The 19,082-nt window shown below is 50.0% G+C and overlaps 1 protein-coding gene and 1 pseudogene across 1 annotated transcript in view; both read right to left on the minus strand.

The window, feature by feature from the left end:
- LOC104917254 (Ig heavy chain Mem5-like) overlaps positions 1–19,082 on the minus strand; it is a 33,667-nt gene that overhangs the window by 13,174 nt on the left and 1,411 nt on the right. The window contains exon 2 of the mRNA XM_085210772.1: positions 11,499–11,832. Coding sequence (XP_085066898.1) covers positions 11,499–11,832 — 334 coding nt within the window. The remainder of the gene's footprint in view (positions 1–11,498; positions 11,833–19,082) is intronic.
- LOC146542512 (uncharacterized) lies at positions 14,794–18,685 on the minus strand (annotated as a pseudogene).

Raw genomic sequence — 19,082 nt, forward strand, 5'->3', positions numbered from 1 at the left:
AAGGATGCCTTCCAGAGGGACTCTGTTCAACTCAGAAGGTGGACCCTTTGAACCTAATGAGGTTCAACAAAGCAAAGTGCAAGGTTTTGCACCTGCACTGAGGTAATCCTAGATACGTCCCTGGAAGTGTTCAAGGCCAGGATGGATGCAGCCCTGGGCAATCTGATCTAGTTTGATACAGCATCTGGCAACCCTGCCAGTGGCAGGAGTATTGGAACTTGATGATCCTTGAGGTCCCCTCTGACCCATGCCATTCTGTGATTCTATGATGTTTACATTCTTTTCTAAAGTTATTCTGGTTTGGTTGGTGGTGGTTTAATGGATTCTGCCTGTATGGATGTGCTAAATCTGTTTATTCACTAAGATATTTGATCTACAATATTTCTTGTTTGGGTGTCAAAATTTTTGTAAGGGTCTCTGGAGGTTGTTTTTGTTCTGTTTTCCATTTTTTTTCCTCAGTATGTCTGATATAGTGAACTAGATTTCTTGACTATTGAATTGGCTTCAGCTTGGACATTTTAACTACTTATATATGATTTTAGCTGAGAACAAAAAATGGTGAACATCTAGTCATGGATGATTACAATCAGCTTTTAGTTTTTTTATCTGATTTTGGTTAGTGGCTATCTGGAATTGTGAAGCAGTTTCTGAATCAAGTCTATTTCTAAGACACATAAGGAAATGGAAATATTTCAGTCTGTTCACAAATTTGCCTGGTTCACTGCTGTGCTCCTCAATTTATTTATTAACATTATTGCTGAAAGGTCTACTAGATATTTTTACCGAAAAACTTTCCTGACTCTTTCAGCCCCCAGACAACGTTCATTTATATTCTAATCCAACTTCCCTTTCTGAGGGGCACACAGCCCACTCTGAGTTTAGCTCCCAGAATATCCATCTGATTAAATCACATATACATAAAAGACAACCATGTCCATACCTCTCATTGAGAAGGAGGGGTGATTTTGGGATGCAGCTGTCAAGAAGCTGACTTTTCTTTTAAAGGATACAGTGTCCATTATGCTCTTCTGTGGACAGTACCATCCCATATATTCAAGCTCTCTTACAAGACAGAAAAGCTACTGATCATCTGTTCCCTGGAGAGAGTGGAGGTGATCTTAAAAAAATACTTAATAAAACCAAACAGTAAATCATAGCTTTCATTGTGAGTGAACAGCTGAAAAAAAGTTATTCAAGATCAGTCATCTGTTCCCCAGTACAAAAAAAAGACAGGGATCTCTTGGAGAGAGTCCAGCACAGGGCCACAAAGGGCCTGGAGCATCTCTTCTATGAGGAAAGGCTGAGCAAACTGCGTCTGTTCAGCCTTGAGAAAAGACAACTCAGAGGGGATGTGATTACTGTTTGTAAACATCTTAAGCGTGGAGTCAGAGACATGGCCAACCTCTTTTCAGTGGTCTGTGAGAAGAGGACAAGGGGAAACAGCCATAAACTGGAGCATAGGAAGTTCCGCACCAATATGCAAAGGAACTTCTTCACAGTGAGGGTGACGGAGCACTGGAACAGGCTGCCCAGGGAGGTTGTGGATTCTCCTTCTCTGGAGATATTCAAGAACTGCGTGGACGCCTACCTGTGCGGCCTGCTGGAGGGAGCCTGCTCTGCATAGGGGTTAGACTGAATGATCTCTAGCAGTCCCTTCAGTGCTCTGATTCTGTGAAAAGCATAAAATTCCTGCTTGGGAAAGGCCCAGTGCTGAAGGTAGATACAAGAAAGGAAGGTGGTAATAGAAGAAATTAGGTAGTATCTGCTCTGTATTTATAGCTCTTGCAAGACATCTGATATTGGCCTGAAAGGACCAGTGAGTGACTTAGTGAGACTTAGATTAATTCACGGGAATGATTTTTCCACAGAGTCAAATGTACTTATCAGAATAAAAATGACCTCACATGACACAGCACAGATAGGCTGTGGCTTTTCTAACTCTATTCTGCATGGTCAAAAAGTGTTTCTATATCCCTCCTAGATCACCTTCCTCTGCTTACACCTCTTCCACATTTCCTTTCTATTTCACAAATTTTTCAGGAGGTCTTTGTTCATCATTTCAGCATCTTTTGCTTGACTTTTGCTTTGTCACAATGAAATAGGATGTCCAGGTCATGGAGGAAAAAAGGGGCCATGCTAGACAAGAGGCTCAGTTAATGTTCACTAGCTAACAGTTCACCAAGTAGCCTCTGAGGTTCCCAGAATAGTTAATCTTACTATAGTTAATCTTATGTAGTAATGGCTAGGTTCATAACCTTCTTCTATTTTATTCTTTCTTTATTGTTTCACTTACTATCTCATTGTTTTAAACTTAAGAAAAGATAAATGCACTTCATTAATTTACTGTTTGTGGGATTTGTGCTGATCCCACCCACTGCCAAGACAACTGGATGTGAATACATGCTTGGGAAAGCTCTGTTTTCTGCACCTGCTGTTGCATGATACATCTGATTAGTGACTGCTACAAAGGAACACTGACAATCTGGGATTCTCTATCATCACTTCTTGGTCCACTGCTGCAGAGCTGCGGCAGTGTGAACCTAGCACTGCAGTGAAACACTGCATCATTCCCTCTCTTTGCTGCTTGGATCTGCAGTGGGAATCTGTTGTGGGAGCTCTCCACTGTTCCAGAAAAGTGATATGGAAACTTCTGTATTCCTCACCCTCCCAGTAAATCCATGTGGCCTCTGCTAGGACCATGCTAGAATATGTACTATGAGTATATGCTGCTTCCTCTCATGTTGCTCTGGAAGATGACTTCACCACTGCCGTGCACTGCTGGTTTCTTGACATGTTGCTCCCCAGCCACCTGGTCAGTGACTGCTGCAAGAGTACTGAGGACAAGCTGTGATTGCCCCAAGAATAGGAAAGGGTGAGAGCAATTCTGGAGGGTCACGGCAAAGCTTGATTCAGCTCTGAATTAAGCTGACAACAATTCAATCACTAGATCAATCAATCAATCACTGGATCTGCTGTGTGAATCACTTGTGGGAGCTCGCCATTGTTCACTTAAAGGGATTCTGGAAACCTCCATATTCATCACCATCCCCACAGCTCTGTGCTCCTCCCCTCCCATCTGTCTAACAACACCCAGCTCTGTCTGGGGTGCAACAGGCAAGAGGGAAGGGAGGATGAAGACGATGTTGTCTGTGCAATGGGGGATGCTTCTCACTGTGTAGGCAGGTGGGCGCGGGGCAGTGTGGGGGTGTTTAATCAATGGATATACAGATGGTGTTTAATCAATGGACATACAAATGGTATAGATATATATCCAGGAGCTTGGCTAATATAATTTATATTGGAGAAATAAGAGAAAGTCACTCACCCTGTCCTGGGCTCACGAGATGAACTCCTGATGGAGCAGATCTCCAGAGAGATCCTTCCCCACTGGCAGTCAGCTCTTAAATGGCTCTAGGAGAGGTGCAGCCAGGCTCCACCCCTTCCTGCAGCACAGGTGATTTGCCTTCACCTGTGCTCCCATGGCTGGCTCATTGCTCGCCTCAGGTGATCAATCAAAGGTTCAGGCCGTGATTCAGCAGCCCCATACAAGGGGACAGGTGCAGGAACAGAGTGCGCTGTCTTCCAACTCCAACCTAACGATGATCAGGATCCCGGAGCTCTCATCAGGCTGGCATGATGGCATGGTTTTATTATTTTTGTTACTGATATTCCACATCATAGCATCATGTAGTGCACTGGAAGTTAAAGAATTAATGCTCCAGTTCCATGGATTGTCATTTTTTTGTGGGTACCTGGTTCTCAGAAGAGAAGGACAACTACAGCTCCCACTGTTCCATTTCCAATTTTCATTCAGAGAGAAAGATAAAACTTCTTAGAAGTCATTAGATGGCCCCTTTCCTTTACTGCTCATCTCTGCAGAGCGTGCTCCAAGTTGAATACTGGATTTCATGCATTGAAAACAACAACAATGTCAGCATTGGAATAGAGCAAAGTTTGCATCAGGTGGAAACTATGAAGGCAAACAGTGGAACAGAAAGAACAGTGAATGCAAGTTTGTTAGGAACAAATGAAGCCATACGAGGCTCAAGGTGACAGTTTCCTGGATCACATCATTAACAATGATGAGGTGAGGTGTCATCACTACCAGACAGTCAAAAGAGACAAAGTCCATGGAGTGGTTACATAAGAATTCCCTATCAAAGAAAAAGTTCCAGACACAGCCCTCAGCAGTTAAAGTGATGCACTCTATCTTTTGGGATAGGAAAGGGGAGATCCTTCTGGAGTTAATAGAACCAAGAAAATGCATCAGCTCAGACCACTCAGTCTCCATGCTGACAGCACTGAAGGCTCAAAACTCCAGAGACAGGGCAGAGTAGAAGGCAACCATTTTCTTGCAACACGATAATGCCATACCATGAATACACCATACCAATTTGAACACCGTGGTATACACTTGGCTGAAAACTCCATCCACAACCATGATGTAGTCTGTGTATCACAAATTTGGACTTCCATCTGTTTGGGCTGATGAGAGATGTACTCTGTGGGCTGTGTGTGTTACCATTTTCCTAGTAACAATGCCAGGATAACAGCTGTGAAACTGTGGTTCACCTCTACTGGTGCAGGTACCTGGAACGCAGGCTGCTCCAGAAGTAATGCCTCTTTTTTTTTAATAAAGTTGGCCCACAATTTCAGAAGTGGATGTTGGTGGTATAGCTGTAGAGGCTGAACCTTCTTGCCAATATTCCATTTTATTTCCTTGCTGTGCAACAGTTGCCAGCAGAGTGGCGGTCTGACAAAACAGTGTCTGACATGAGATTGAATATGAAGCAAAGGTGTGGATTTTCATATTTCCATGTGGAACAAATTGCACTCCCTTAACAGTCATTGATTCTTGCATCTGCTCAAATCAGAGGATTACGACCAGGGAACTGTATGCAGAGATGAACGTTGGCTTCAGAGTGTTGAAAAAAAATGTATCAGTGATGAAGTGCAGCAAACTTTACAGCAGATGGGTTCCATGAATATCTACACAGAAACAGAAAGAACACTGTATGCAAGTTAGCAAGAAACAACTGTACCCATATGGGGCTCAAGATGAAAGTTTCCTGGATCACATCAGTAACAGCGATGAAACGTGGTGTCACCACTACGAGCCAGAGTCAGAAGAGCCAGAGTCCATGGTGTGCTGACATGAGAATTCTCTGTTGGAGAAAAAGTTCGTGAAACATCCTCAGTGTGCATAGTGCTGTGCACTGTCTTTTGGGATAGGAAAGGAACGGGTGACCCTTCTGAGTTTGGTAGAACCTGCACAATCCATCAGCTCAGACCACTCAGCCATGATTCTCACAAGGCTGAAGGCTTGAACTTCCAGAGTCAGAGCAGAGAAGGAGGCAGCCATTCTCTTGCAACACGATAACACCACACACCATACCAATATGAAGACCATGGTGCACACTGACAATTTTGGCTGAACAGTCCAGTCACAACCATGATGCACTCTGTGTATGTCATATTTGGACTTCCATCAGTTCCGGCTGATGAAAAATGTTCTCTAAGAGCTACATTTTCCTGGTAACAATGCCAGCATAACAGCTGTGGAACTGCGGTTCACCTACACTGGTGCAGGTATTTACCAGCATGAAATGAAGGATCTTCATCATCACTGGGGAAAATGCATAGCTAATGGTGTAGACTTTGCTGAAAGATAATATCCTGCAGCTGTGATTCTGCTCTATGAAATAGTGTTACTGTGCACTTTGAAAATGCTGTAGTTTCAATGGAATCAAATGGGGGAAACTGCTTTCAGAGTAACTTACATACACTGCAGGATCTCAGCTTGTCCTGCTTGCCCCAACACTACAGACTGTGTTTGTGGGTTTATATCATTCTGAAATGCACTTGAGATCACAAAGATATTCATTCATTGCTTTGATGGAAAAAAACTCATGGCTGGTGGATGGGAGCAGGCAATGCTGTTGCTAGAAGCGCCCAATGTGCTTTTGAGTACCCAAGGGAAGAAGGAAAGAAAGAGCAAGTGCAGACATGCTGAAGGCAGGAAGGTGGGCAAAGTGGCCAAACTGATCTCAAGAACAGAAACGTGCTGAACATAATCCTCAGGTCACAACACCGCTTCTGTGACTCCGCGCGCCCGCGGGGCAGCAGCAGGAGCCGCGCCCGGCCCCGGCCTCGCCGCCCTCCGTGCCCGCCCCTCACCTGCCGGCCCCAAGGCCAAGGCCAGCAGCCACGGCCCCAGCCCGGCCGCCATCGCGCCCCGCCGCCTGCCCGGGAGGCGGACAGGAGCGGAGCGGGGCCGCGCTCGGGCCGCCCTCGTCGGGCCCCGGCGGGGCAGCGCCCACGCTCGCTCCTCTCCTCTCCTCTCCTCTCCTCTCCTCTCCTCTCCTCTCCTCTCCTCTCCTCTCCTCTCCCTCTCCTCTCCTCTCCTCTCCCCCTCCGCCCAGCCCCGCGGCCCCTTCGGCGGAGGACGGGGCGGGCGCGGGCGGGGCGCGGGGCAGCGCGGGGGGCAGAGGCGGAGCGCGGCGCCCCGGCACTCGGAGGCTCCGGGCCCTGGGCTGATCCCCGCGCAGCCCTCCGTGCACGACGGGCCCGGGCCGAGGCCGGACACAGCGCGGCTGCCCCCACGCACGGCTCTCGGCCCGCAGCCTCTCCCTGCACGTGCCTTCCCCGATGGCCTCCCTCCTCTCCCCTGACGTGGCATCGTGCAGAAATCAGACTGTAAGCCTTTAACTCCATTCTCCTCGTTACAGCTCCATCTAGACGGCCTGTGCTCTACCAGAAGTCTCCGGGCTCCCCTGTCCTGTCCCCGTTAAGGCTACCTTAGCTAGTGCTTGTGAGTCTGCTGCTTTGCCCATGGCTGCACCCCGGCCGAAGGCTATTGCCAGCAAAAATGTGGAGATGCAGCCTGAAGTCCCATGCACACAAAAAAGGAGGGCTCTCCGAGCCCCGCACTGACATCCCTCCTTGGCCTCCTTCCACTACCACGGTATGAGGATCACAACCCCCATCGAAATCTTTCGCCTCATGTTTCCCCTTTCAGCTCCACCTTGATCCCCTCTGCTGCTCCCTGCAGCTCCTGCCTCTTTCTTCCTGTCCCTATCATCACCTGGCTCTTGCTGTGCTGCAAATAGGTAATAGGGAAGGGAGCAGTGAACTATGTTGATGTTGTTGGAGTAAACCAGGGCTGTCTCTCACTGTGGTCCCAGCAGAGAGCAGAAATAGAGTGCGCTGTCTTCCAGCTCCAGCCCACTGATCACTAGGGTCCCAGAGCTCTCATCAGCCCAGGATGAAAACCTCAGGCGGGCAGAAGGGGCCGTATGTTTGTATGAGCCTCCCCGGCCCTTGCTCTGAAGCAAGTACTGCAGGGGCCTGTTGGGAAGCTGCCGGTACCAGGCCACGTAAATATAGGAAGCACTGGAGTTATAGGTACATTGCAGGGTCTCTGTTTGCCCTGCTCGTACTATCACTGCAGACTTCTTCGCTTGGATTTCATCTCTCAGTAGTGCACCTGAAACCACATCAGAGCTACTCACCCACTGCTTTGCCCACAGGCACCAGGAAAGAATAGCCCATGGCTGTTGATGGAAGCAGGCAGTGCTGTTGTTAGAAGCCAAGAGTTTTTGAATACTCAGGGGAAGAAGGGGACTAAGAGCTGATCCAGACAAGCTGCAGGCAAGTGGCCAGGCTGGTATGGTAACCAGAAATATGCCGAACATAATCATTTGCTTACAGCACTTGAGACTCACTGCAATGAAAGGAGTGGTGAAAGCAAAGGAGCTCTTGCTTAAGTGACAGGGCCATCCGCAGTGTGCTCTGACATCCCATTACTCCCCAAATGCAGCACAGAGCTGCTCCAGCTCTTTCCAGCCTAGCAGTTCCTACTGCCTTGGCTTTAACCAAAATGAGTTTTCTGTTAAAGCACAGTGGGATATCCCAATCCCAAGAGAGCAACACAGAAATGGCAGGCTGAGACAGGGGACTGCAGGATGCGCAGGGACAGAGATTCCTCAAATCAGGAACCACCCTGGGAGGCCATGGCATGACACTCCACCTTAGGACGGAGTCTACTAAATGAGATGGAGCTGATGTAGGAGAGCAATTTGAGACAGCCATCAGATGCCTGACAGGACCAGCAAACACAATAACCTCTGAAGCTGAAGCTAAAACCCTGGCAGGAGAGGAAAACAAACACTCCAAGAGCTCTAAGAAATCCACCAGCTTCCGCAAGCCTCAGCTGCACCCAGGCACTGAAGAAGGAAAGTGCAGGCAAGCAGGCAGTATATATCCATGAAGGGAGAACGTTCTCCTGCTGCTCTGACCCGCTCCAACCAGAACAGGCAGAGCCACGACCGCATTTCCGCCTGCCACAGCCCCAGGCTAGGGGCGCTGCCCCAGCCGCCCTCCTCCGCGGGGCTCAGCCAGGGCCATTCCCGCAGCATCCGTGTCCCCACACAGCCTCCCTGTGCCACGCACAACAGCCGCTCCCCGGCACCGAAGCCGAGCTCCGGGCCTGCGCGCGCCCGCGGGCAGCAGCAGGAGCCGCGCCCGGCCCCGGCCTCGCCGCCCTCCGTGCCCGCCCTCACCTGCCGGCCCCAAGGCCAAGGCCAGCAGCCACGGCCCCAGCCCGGCCGCCATCGCGCCCCGCCGCCGTCTGCCCGGGAGGCGGACAGGAGCGGAGGGGGCCGCGCTCGGACCGCCCCTCGTCGGGCCCCGGCGGGGCAGCGCCCACCGCTCCTCTCCTCTCCTCTCCCGTCCCCTCCCTCCGCCCGGCCCCGCGGCCCCTTCGGCGCAGGACGGGGCGGGCGCGGGGCGGGGCGCCAGCGCGGGGGCAGAGGCGGAGCGCGGCGCCCCGGCACTCGGAGGCTCCGGGCCCTGGGCTGATCCCCGCGCAGCCCTCCGTGCACGACGGGCCCGGGCCGAGGCCGGACACAGCGCGGCTGCCCCCACGCACGGCTCTCGGCCCGCAGCCTCTCCCTGCACGTGCCTTCCCCGATGGCCTCCCTCCTCTCCCCTGACGTGGCATCGTGCAGAAATCAGACTGTAAGCCTTTAACTCCATTCTCCTCGTTACAGCTCCATCTAGACGGCCTGTGCTCTACCAGAAGTCTCCAGGCTCCCCTGTCCTGTCCCCGTTAAGGCTACCTTAGCTAGTGCTTGTGAGTCTGCTGCTTTGCCCATGGCTGCACCCCGGCCGAAGGCTATTGCCAGCAAAAATGTGGAGATGCAGCCTGAAGTGCCATGCACACAAAAAAGGAGGGCTTCGGCCAAGAAAAATGTGCAAATTCTGACAGAGATCCCACTACAACATGCTAGTGCGCAGGTGTGTGGCTGCAGGGAGTGCCAGGGCCTGGCCTTTGCAATGCAAGGTGATGGAGACAGCGCTTGTGTTAGATGCAAGGTGCTGAATAACATACTCAGCCTTGTGGTTGACCTGAAGGAGGAGGTGGAGAGGCTGAGCAGCATTAGGGAGTGTGAGAGGGAGACTGACTGGTGGTGCCAATCCCCATGGGCCCTGAGATTCGGCAGCCAGCTGAGGCTCCACGTGAAGCACATCTCCCCCTACCGCCTTACAAACAGGTAACAGAGGGGAACAGGCAGGCAGACAGTGTTCCTGCTACACTGAACCCCCTGCCCACTCCTCCCCCTAACAACATCGGTGAAGAATTGGGGCAGGGGGCATAGGGCAATGGCAAAAGGTCCCTGCTCGGCGATGCATGAAGTTGGTGGCTAGGCAAACACCTGTGTAGGGTCAAGAGACTATTAGGGCTTCTCCCACTCAAAAGGTGGCCCAGCTCAGGTGCTTTTACGCTAATGCACGCAGCATGGGTCACAAACAGGAATAGCTGGAGGCCATGGTGAGGCTGGAAAACTACGATATAGTCGCCATCACAGAAACGTGGTGGAATGGCTTGCACAGCTGGAGTGCTGTGATGGATGGCTACTGTCTGTTCAAAAGAGAAAGGCAAGGCAAGAAAGCTTGTTAGAAAATAAGGGATGGCAGACACTGGGTCTGGGATAGTGAGGGGGATGAAGGCTATAAGGATAAGGTTTGAGAACAGCCCGAGGACATTTGGCAGGAAGGTGATTAGATGTCCGCAGGGCAAGAAGAAACCGGTGTGGGGGGACGCCCCCCCAAAATTGCCAGGAGTTTACAGCGAGAAAGGACAGAGCCTTCACGAGGAAGACAACAAATCTTCATCCCATGACCCACTACGCACATGCAAGAGGGGAGGGTCTGCATGCTAATGTACTCTTGGGGGTGTGATGAATATGTATCCGAATTCCAGGAAAACTATTGATTATGTATTAGTTCAGCCTATATCTGAAGCACGATTTTTCCAGACGGTGTGCAAGTTCGGCGGATCTATGGCCCTGCACCCGGCGTCCACGCAGCACTGAATAAACCGTACCTGCTTTGTAATCTTACTTGGGTTACAGAGTTTGATTCCGCACGTCAATTTGGCACCCCAGATGGGGCATCCTCTGCTTGGCTGCAGGACCGGTTGAGAAGAGGGACGCCTTTGGCGCGCCCCAAGATTTCTCGGAAGGACTCCCCTTCCTCATCCGATCACTGCCGGAGCAGAAAAGGACCATCCATCGGCAGACCAGTTATGTGTATGGAATGAGGGGACCCGTAAGCCGTATGGAGACGTCCTACGCAGGGTATAGCCTTGCTGCTGCCCCTGGGAAGTGAGCTCACAGGTTTGCTGGTTGCCGGCTGGGGAGGCAGGCTCTGGCAAGCAGCTACTTGGAGGAGCACCCACAAATGGACCTTGTAAGTCGTATGCGGGGTAAGGGGACAGGATATAGTGGGTATGCTGTTAAATGGTTATCTGGATTCTCCTAGTTGTGATAACAGGAGTTATAGGTTATATAATTGCTATTACCATCTGTTGTAAATGTTCAGTACCGTGTATCTGCATTAATACCATCAGAATATTTGGGATATCCTCTGAGGAAATTAGAACTACGAACTAAGAAATTTCGAACTTACATTTTGACTAAGCCGGTATTGTGAGTGGGGTGAGAGTGAGATGTAGCTAAGCTATGGAGCAAGAGCAGAGTTCTGATCCACTGTTTCGTTCTCCCATGAGGGAAATGGCCAGAGACGAATGAAGCAAAAGTTTTTTGTTCTCTGTGTTATTTGCTCGTACATACGTATTTTGTCAATTTAAATGAAATGAAATTGGGATGATGATGGAAATACATATGCTATAGATCATAGTAAAGGAATACAGAGGGAAGGAAACAAAAAGCAGGTGCAGACATGCTGCAGGAAGGAAGGCAGGAAAAGTGGTCAAGCTGATAGCGTGAACAGAAATACTGTGAATATAATCCTCAGGTCACATCACTGATTTTGTGACTCAGGAGAAGTGATAGAAGACCTGGCAGAAAGGACGGGGTCACCTGTGGTGTGCAGTGATGTCTCCTCACTGTGCAGGAGCAGCCCAGAGGCATTCCAGCCCCTGCCAGTCCTGGGGTTCCAGGATCTGTGGCTGTTTTTAGGAGATTTTTTGTTACAGCTCTGCAGGATTTCCTGTTCCCGTGTGAACAGCACAGAAGTAGTGCGCTGAGTCGTGTGGGCGCAGGGTGTGGAGAGACAGATAGGACACAGATCGGGAATTGTCTCGAGAGACTGAGGCTTGACCCTCCAAGTCTAGGCTCAATCTTATAATATATGAGGTGGCATCGATAAACGACAGCCACTCAATATGGCCACCAAGTGTCTGACGGTACCACCGAACAGTAAAACTTCTGAAGCTGAAGCCGGATCCCTGGCAGGACAGACGCACAGACTCCCCAGGTGCTTGCACACCTCCGCCAGATGCTTCCAGTCTCCACTGTGCACACACTCCTGTAGAAGGACAGCATCAGGAGCCAGGCATGGCACAGCCAATTCGGTAGGAGGACGTTCCCCAGCCACCCCAATGCCCACAGATCATAAATTCATGAGCTGGGAACCTCCTCTCTGCTGCCACAGCCCCAGGCCAGGGGCGCTGCCCCAGCCGCCCTCCTCCGCGGGGCTCAGCCAGGGCCGCTCCCGCAGCATCCGTGTCCCCACACAGCCTCCCTGTGCCACGCACAACAGCCGCTCCCCGGCACCGAAGCCGAGCTCCGGGCCTCCGCGCGCCCGCGGGGCAGCAGCAGGAGCCGCGCCCGGCCCCGGCCGCGCCGCCCTCCGTGCCCGCCTCTCACCTGCCGGCACCAAGGCCAAGGCCAGCAGCCACGGCCCCAGCCCGGCCGCCATCGCGCCCCGCCGCGCCGCCGCCGTCTGCCCGGGAGGCGGACAGGAGCGGAGCGGGGCCGCGCTCGGGCCGCCCCTCGTCGGGCCCCGGCGGGGCAGCGCCCACCGCTCCTCTCCTCTCCTCTCCGCCCGGCCCCGCGGCCCCTTCGGCGGAGGACGGGGCGGGCGCGGGGCGGGGCGCGGGGCAGCGCGGGGGGCAGAGGCGGAGCGCGGCGCCCCGGCACTCGGAGGCTCCGGGCCCTGGGCTGATCCCCGCGCAGCCCTCCGTGCACGACGGGCCCGGGCCGAGGCCGGACACAGCGCGGCTGCCCCCACGCACGGCTCTGCCCTCTGACTTTTTTTATTTCCCCGCTGTCAAGATTGTCGTGTTCTATTCAGATTCACATCCAATTAGTAATTTAAGTAAATTAAGTAATTTAATCCGAATATCATCTGTTATTACTTTCATTCCTTTACAGTCTTTTTCTTTTTTTTTTTCCCCCCTCTGCAGGTATTCTTTATCTGTGCTGGCTCCTACCTTTAACATAACCTTTCCGGGCCGGTATTATTTGATTTGAAAATGAAACTTTTTTTTGGTGCTTCTGTTGCTGTTGGCTGCTAACTTCCACCACTGTTACGAAGCCAGCTGATGCCACAACAGTAGCAGTTGCTATCATTCTTCTAGATTTCCTTCTTTCATTACTATCTCCTCAATTTTTCCATATTCCTCATCTTTCTCCTCTGTCCTCACAACCTTATCCTTCTTTCTTCTTTTGCGTTCTCTGCTTCCTCTCTATTCCCTTCTTTGCTTTTGTCAGACTGTATCTTTCCCTTTTTTTTTTCCTCCTTTTTTTCCGTGCCCATTGGTAAATATAAAAACCAGTTGTGTCAACCAAAGCTTCTATTCCAGTTTTGCCTGCAGCCTTGCCCCGGAGGCTTCCAGTGCTAACGCTGGGATGTCGGATTTCCTAGATCTCCGCAGAGGAGGGCATTCTCACTTCCAATGCATCCCACCTCAACCCTCCCCCCTTGCAGTTAGCACACCCTGCTCCACACCTGCGGTCTCCAGCCCAGCTTGCTCTGAGCATTCTGTTTGCAAGCCGTAGGTGGGGCAGCACGGGGCAGATCTGGTGCTGCCGGTGACCAGTTGTTTAGATTCCTCCCAGGCTGGCAGCCTGCCCCGCATTCTCTTTTCTGCCGTTTTTCCTCTCTCTGGTCCTTGCTGGCATTACAGCCCATGTAAATTATTTGCAGTTCCCATTTACAAAACAACATTAATTACAAGACGCTATTATAATTAAGTGATTCATTTGCTGATCATTTTCCTCAAATTCCAACTTCTGTAATTTCCACCACTGATTATGGTATTTATTGCAAAGTTGTCTGCTTTACGTTTCCTCCAGCGGGAGGAATAATAAGACCAATTCCTCCAATAAGACAGTATACAGCCCTGGGGACTTGTTTTTTCTTCCTTCTTTAATTCCACGGTTCTGCTTCTCGTCTTGCCACCTGACACACACTATTCAGAACGCGCACCTAAAATAATATGCATGCTTTCTTACAACAGCAAACCATGACCAAGTCTGCAACCACCAAGACATCACAAACTGCACCAATTATAATTCCCTATACCGTTCCACCACTGATTACAATATTTTATCAAAACCTTTTTGCTGGTTGTGCTTCCTGGCCGGCCAATTATTTCTTTCCAATGTGCTAATACACATTCCAGAGGTGTCTTCTTTAGCATTTCTTTGGAGTTACTTGCTGCCCTTTTGGACAACCGTCCCTCCTCCTATTGATAGGTAATGGAGTCTTCCATCTCCTTCAAGCCGTGGTTGTACATCAAATTCCTTCAGGGAGAGCCATAACCAATATCCCCAGCAAGATGGGAGCTTCATTAACAAATTTGTTTTTCCACTGATCTCAGGTTTCCACAGGTAGTTTTCGTCAATTCTAGTTCTCCAGCTCCCCATTCTTCCTTAACTCTTTTGTCTTGACTTTTTTTCAATTACAACACACCACTACAAAGTTCACAGTAGCCAAGATGCCATGAACAACATCAATTACACTTCCAGATACCATCAATTACTCTTCCATATACCATCAGTTACACTTACGTGAACTTCCACATACCATCCATTACACTTAACATCCACACACCATCTTGCCCCAGTCCCTACAAAACCACAAGTCAAACAATACATGAACACATACCACTTACTCTAACAGTTAAGACACTCCATTACAAGAACTGTCCAGTTTTATGTTCCTGGTTTCCTTAGGCAATAAACAAAACACATTATCAAAGCCAAGTTTCAGAGCCTTACTCTCAAAACCTACACGTGCCTGGTAGGACACAAACCTGCCATCAGGTATTTCCCAAACACATACCTAGGTGCTCAGGCCCAATAAATGCCAACCCTGCGATCTCCAATGACTTACAGGTGGCTTCCCCAACCCAGCAACACCTGCCTGCAATTTACTCAATTGCAATTACTCCCAAACCAGGCCTGCCCTGTGATCTCAGCTGACTTATGGGTAGCCTCCTCAACGGACCAGTCCCCAAAACTTACAAGTAAAGAATGCCTCTTATTTTTATTTTTGTTTATTTATTTATTAATTTCAGATGTCTGTTCCACAGTGATCCAGTTGAGGTGAAGAGCCCCTCTGAAGAATGCCCCGGGGGTGCCCAGGGAGTCCTGTTCTCAGCGGGTCCCACAACTGAACACAGACTGTCCCATCTGGGCTGCCACCTGAATAGAAAAAATCCATGTGTAGGAACTTAACAGCAAAGTATTGTTACCATTAAGTCAGGTATTCTCTAATAGCAGCACCAGAAGCACTGGCATATTTCCACCATAAGCACTTCAAAGATTACATGATTCAGAGTCCATTATGTTTCCACAGATAGTACAAACTCATCGATTACACACGAGACAATTAACATATACACGCCTATCTCAGGGAGTGATTTATGAGGTTTCCAGTCTTCTATTCCATGGTCTCTTCTACCGTCTAGCGTCCTTTTGGCACCATGAGAGCCCAACCGACAGCCTTGTCTTTCATCCAGTGCTCTTCCTTTCTTGTCCTCCACATGAACTTTATTCATAGATATATGCTCAGCAGGAGAAAGCCTATTATGCTCACTCAGCACTCAGCCATTAGCTCTGGACATCTGCTCGTCCCTGGATAGAGATAAGCTTGGCAACCTGACTTTTAATCATATGCTCCGGGGTGTTAGAAGATAAGGAGGATAGAGGAGAGTATCGTGACATCTGCCTGTTGCATTCCAACCTCATCCCAGAGTGAGACAATTCAGCCTCGTGTGGAGGCCCTGACTTTCATCATTATGTCTCTTTCGCTGAGGGTTTCTCTTCAAAACAGTACAGCAGTACAACACGCTTTCTAGTATGTAATGCTACCTCATAACTATTAGCTACATCTAAAAGCTATTACAGTTTTGCTAGTGAGAACTAATCACATAATGAAACAATTCAACACCAGCATTTCTAAAAGTACGCTACTAAAATATATGGTATATCTGCTTTCTCAAATCGTCCATTTCCAAAAACCCTTTACGAAATATATTGCGGCCTACTTCTTCAAATCAAGGCCACTCGAAGCAAAGGTGTGGATTTTGATGTTTCCATGTGGAACAAACTGCACCCCCTTCACATTCATTGATTCACGCTGACACAGAAATGGAAGGCCAAACAGCAGATGCAGTGGGTGTTGCGTTTCAGCAGTGGCAATAGGGACTTAAATGTGAAGCCATGTTCTGGACGGCAACGCACGGCTGTCACACACAAAATGAAAAGTGTCTGGATCAGTGCATCTGTTCAAATCGGTGGATTATGACCAGGGAACTGCACGTAGAGATGAACGTTTGCTTCAGTGCACAGAAAACAGTGGTGTCAACAGTGCAATACAGCAAACTTTGCACAGGGTGGTCCCATGAACACTCACACAGGAACAGAAAGAACACAGTATGCCAATTAGCAAGAAACAATTGAACCCATATGAGGCTCCAGGTGTCAGTTTCCTGGATCCCATCATTACCAATGATGCGGTGTGGCGTCAAGACTACGAGCCAGAGTCAAAAGTGCCAGAGTCCATGGAGTGGCAACATGAGAATTCCCTATCAAAGAAGAAGTTCAAGATACGGTGCTCAGCGGGCATACCGATGTGCACTGTGTTTTGGGATAGGAAAGGAAGGGGTGATCCTTCTGGATTTGCTAGGACCTGGACAATCCATCAACTCTTACCACTCAGTCTCAGTACTGACAGTGATGAAGGCTTGAATTTCCAGAATCAGGTCAGAGAAGACAACTATCTTTCTCTTTCAACACCGTCATGCTAGGCTCCACACCAATTGGAAGACTGTGGTGGACAGAGCTCGTTTTGACTTTACAGTCCTGGCACACACAACAGATCGTCCCGATTGGGCACCTTCATTCTTCCATCTGTTCAGACTGGTGAGAGATGAACTGTGTGGGCAACATTTCCTGGTCAACTGTGCCAGCATGGCAGCTGTGAAACAGTGGGCTGCCTCCACTGGTGCAGGTATTTACAAGCATGAAGTGACGGCTCCTGTAAACTGCTGGTAAAATGCACAGCTAATGGTGGTGACTATGTTGAAAAATAGTGTTCGGGAGCCGAGAATCTGCTCTATCAATTAGTGTTATTACTGTGCTCTTTCTATCTCTTGTAGCTTCCATGGAAACAAAGATGAGGCATTGCTATCAGAGCAACCTATCTGCATTGCAGGGCTTCTGTTTGCCCTGCTCTCTGCAACTCCACAGACCTCATTCTATGGATTTCATCACTCCAAAATGCACCTGTAACTATACCAGAGCCTTTCACACTCATGGAAAGGGCCCATGGCTGCTGATGGAAGCAGGCAATGCTGTTGCTAGAAGTACCCAAATGCTTTTGGGCACCCAAGGGAAGAAGGGAACCAGGAGCCGATCCAGATACTCTGCAGATAGAAAGGGGGGCAGAATGGCCAAGCTGATTTGGTGACCAGAAATACACCAAACATAATCCTCAGGTTGCAACACTGCTTTTGTGACTCAGGAGAATGAAAGGAGTGGTGAAGTGAAAGAAGGTTTTGGTGACTGGACAGGGCCATCTGTGATGTGCAGCAATGACCCCTCACTGTCCAGGAAACAGCCAGAGCCACTCAAGTGCCTGCCAGCCCTGTGGCTCCTGCAGACTTGACAGTGTTCAAGAAGGGGTATTTTTGTTAAAGCTCAGGAGGATTTCCTGTTCCTGTGTGAACGGCACAAAAGTAGCGGGCTGAGTCGTGGGGGTGCAGGGCACACAAAGACAGAGATGCCACAGCGTGGTCATTGTCTCGAGAGGCTGTGGCTCGATGCTCCATCTTGGGGCTGAAGGAAGTGTAAAAGGGGGAGCTGCTAGCATAAGACAGCCAGTGGAGATGGCCACTGCGTGCCTGACGGTACCAAAAGACATGGTAACTTTTGAAGTTGGAGCCAAAGCCCTGGCAGGAGAGGGACACAGACTCTCCAGGTTCTCGCAGACCACCTCCAGCTTCCACAATCCTGAGCTGTGCACACACCCCTGCAGAACGAAAGCGCCCTGAGCTGCAGTGTAATAGAGCTAATGGAGGGAAGAAGTTTCCCAGCCACCCTAATGCCCCAGCCTGGAACAGACAGAAAATCACAGAATCATAGAATGCCTTGGGTTGGAAGGGACCTCCAGAGTCATCAAGTTCCAATCTCTCTGCTACAGGCAGGGCTGCCAGCCACTAGATCAAGTACTACATCAGATGGCCCAGGGCCCCATCCAACCTGGCCTCAATCAACTCCACAACATCTCTAGTCAGCCTGTTCCAGCACCTCACCACACTCTCAGTAAAGAACTTCCCCCTGACATCTACTCTACATCTCCCTTTCTTTCATTTAAAAACATTCCCCTTGCCCTATCACTATCTACCCGTGTAAGAAGTTGATTTCCCTCACTTTTATTAACTCCCCTGAAATACTGGAAGGCTGCAATGAGGGTCTCCCCTCGGTCTGCTCTTTTCCAGGCTGAGTAAGACCAGCTCCTTCAGCCTGCTTTCATAGCACAGTCCCTCCAGCCCTTGGATCACTTCTCTTGCACATGTCTCCGCCCTCTGCAAAAGCTCCACATTCTTCCTGTGTTGGGGCCCCAGACTGGGACACAGTACTCCAGATGGGGTCTCAGGAGGGCAGAACAGATGGGCACAACCACCTCCCCTGCCCTGATGGCCCCCCCTCTTCTGATGGAACTCAGGATACCATCAGCCCTCTGGGATGCGAGCATACATAGCTGGTTCACATTCAGTTTTTCATCAACAAGAACCTCTAAGTCATTCCCAGCAGGGCTACTCTCAAGGAGTTCTTCTCTCAGCTTGTATACATATCTGGGATTGGCTTGACCCAAGCAGACAATCCCTTCTTACAGTTTTAGAATTCTTTGCCAAGTTCAGTTCCATCTATGTTTTTGCTTTCCCAACCCCATCTCGAGCTGCAGATGGTTTGGTACCACCAAAACTGCAGTGTGGCTCTCACACTCCTACTCAGGGCTCAGCCAGGGCCACTCCCACAGCATCCGTCTGCTTTTGTGCCTCAGGAGAATGAAAGGAGTGACAAAGTGAAAGGACACCTTGCAGAAACAACAGGGTCAACGCTGCCTTCACCTCACTGTGCAGGAGCAGCCCAGAGCCATTCCACTAACAGCCAGCCCTGTGGTTCTGCAGCCATGGCTGTGTCTAACAAGGGGATTTTTGTTACAGCTCTGAAGGATTTCCTGTTCCCGTGTCAACCGCACAGAAGTAGTGCGCTGAGTCGTGTGGGTGCAGGGTGTGGAGAGAAAGAGAGGACACAGATCGG

This window comes from Meleagris gallopavo, chromosome 29 (assembly GCF_905368555.1).
Source record: "Meleagris gallopavo chromosome 29, MGAL_WU_HG_1.1, whole genome shotgun sequence".
Taxonomy (NCBI): Eukaryota; Metazoa; Chordata; class Aves; order Galliformes; family Phasianidae; genus Meleagris; species Meleagris gallopavo.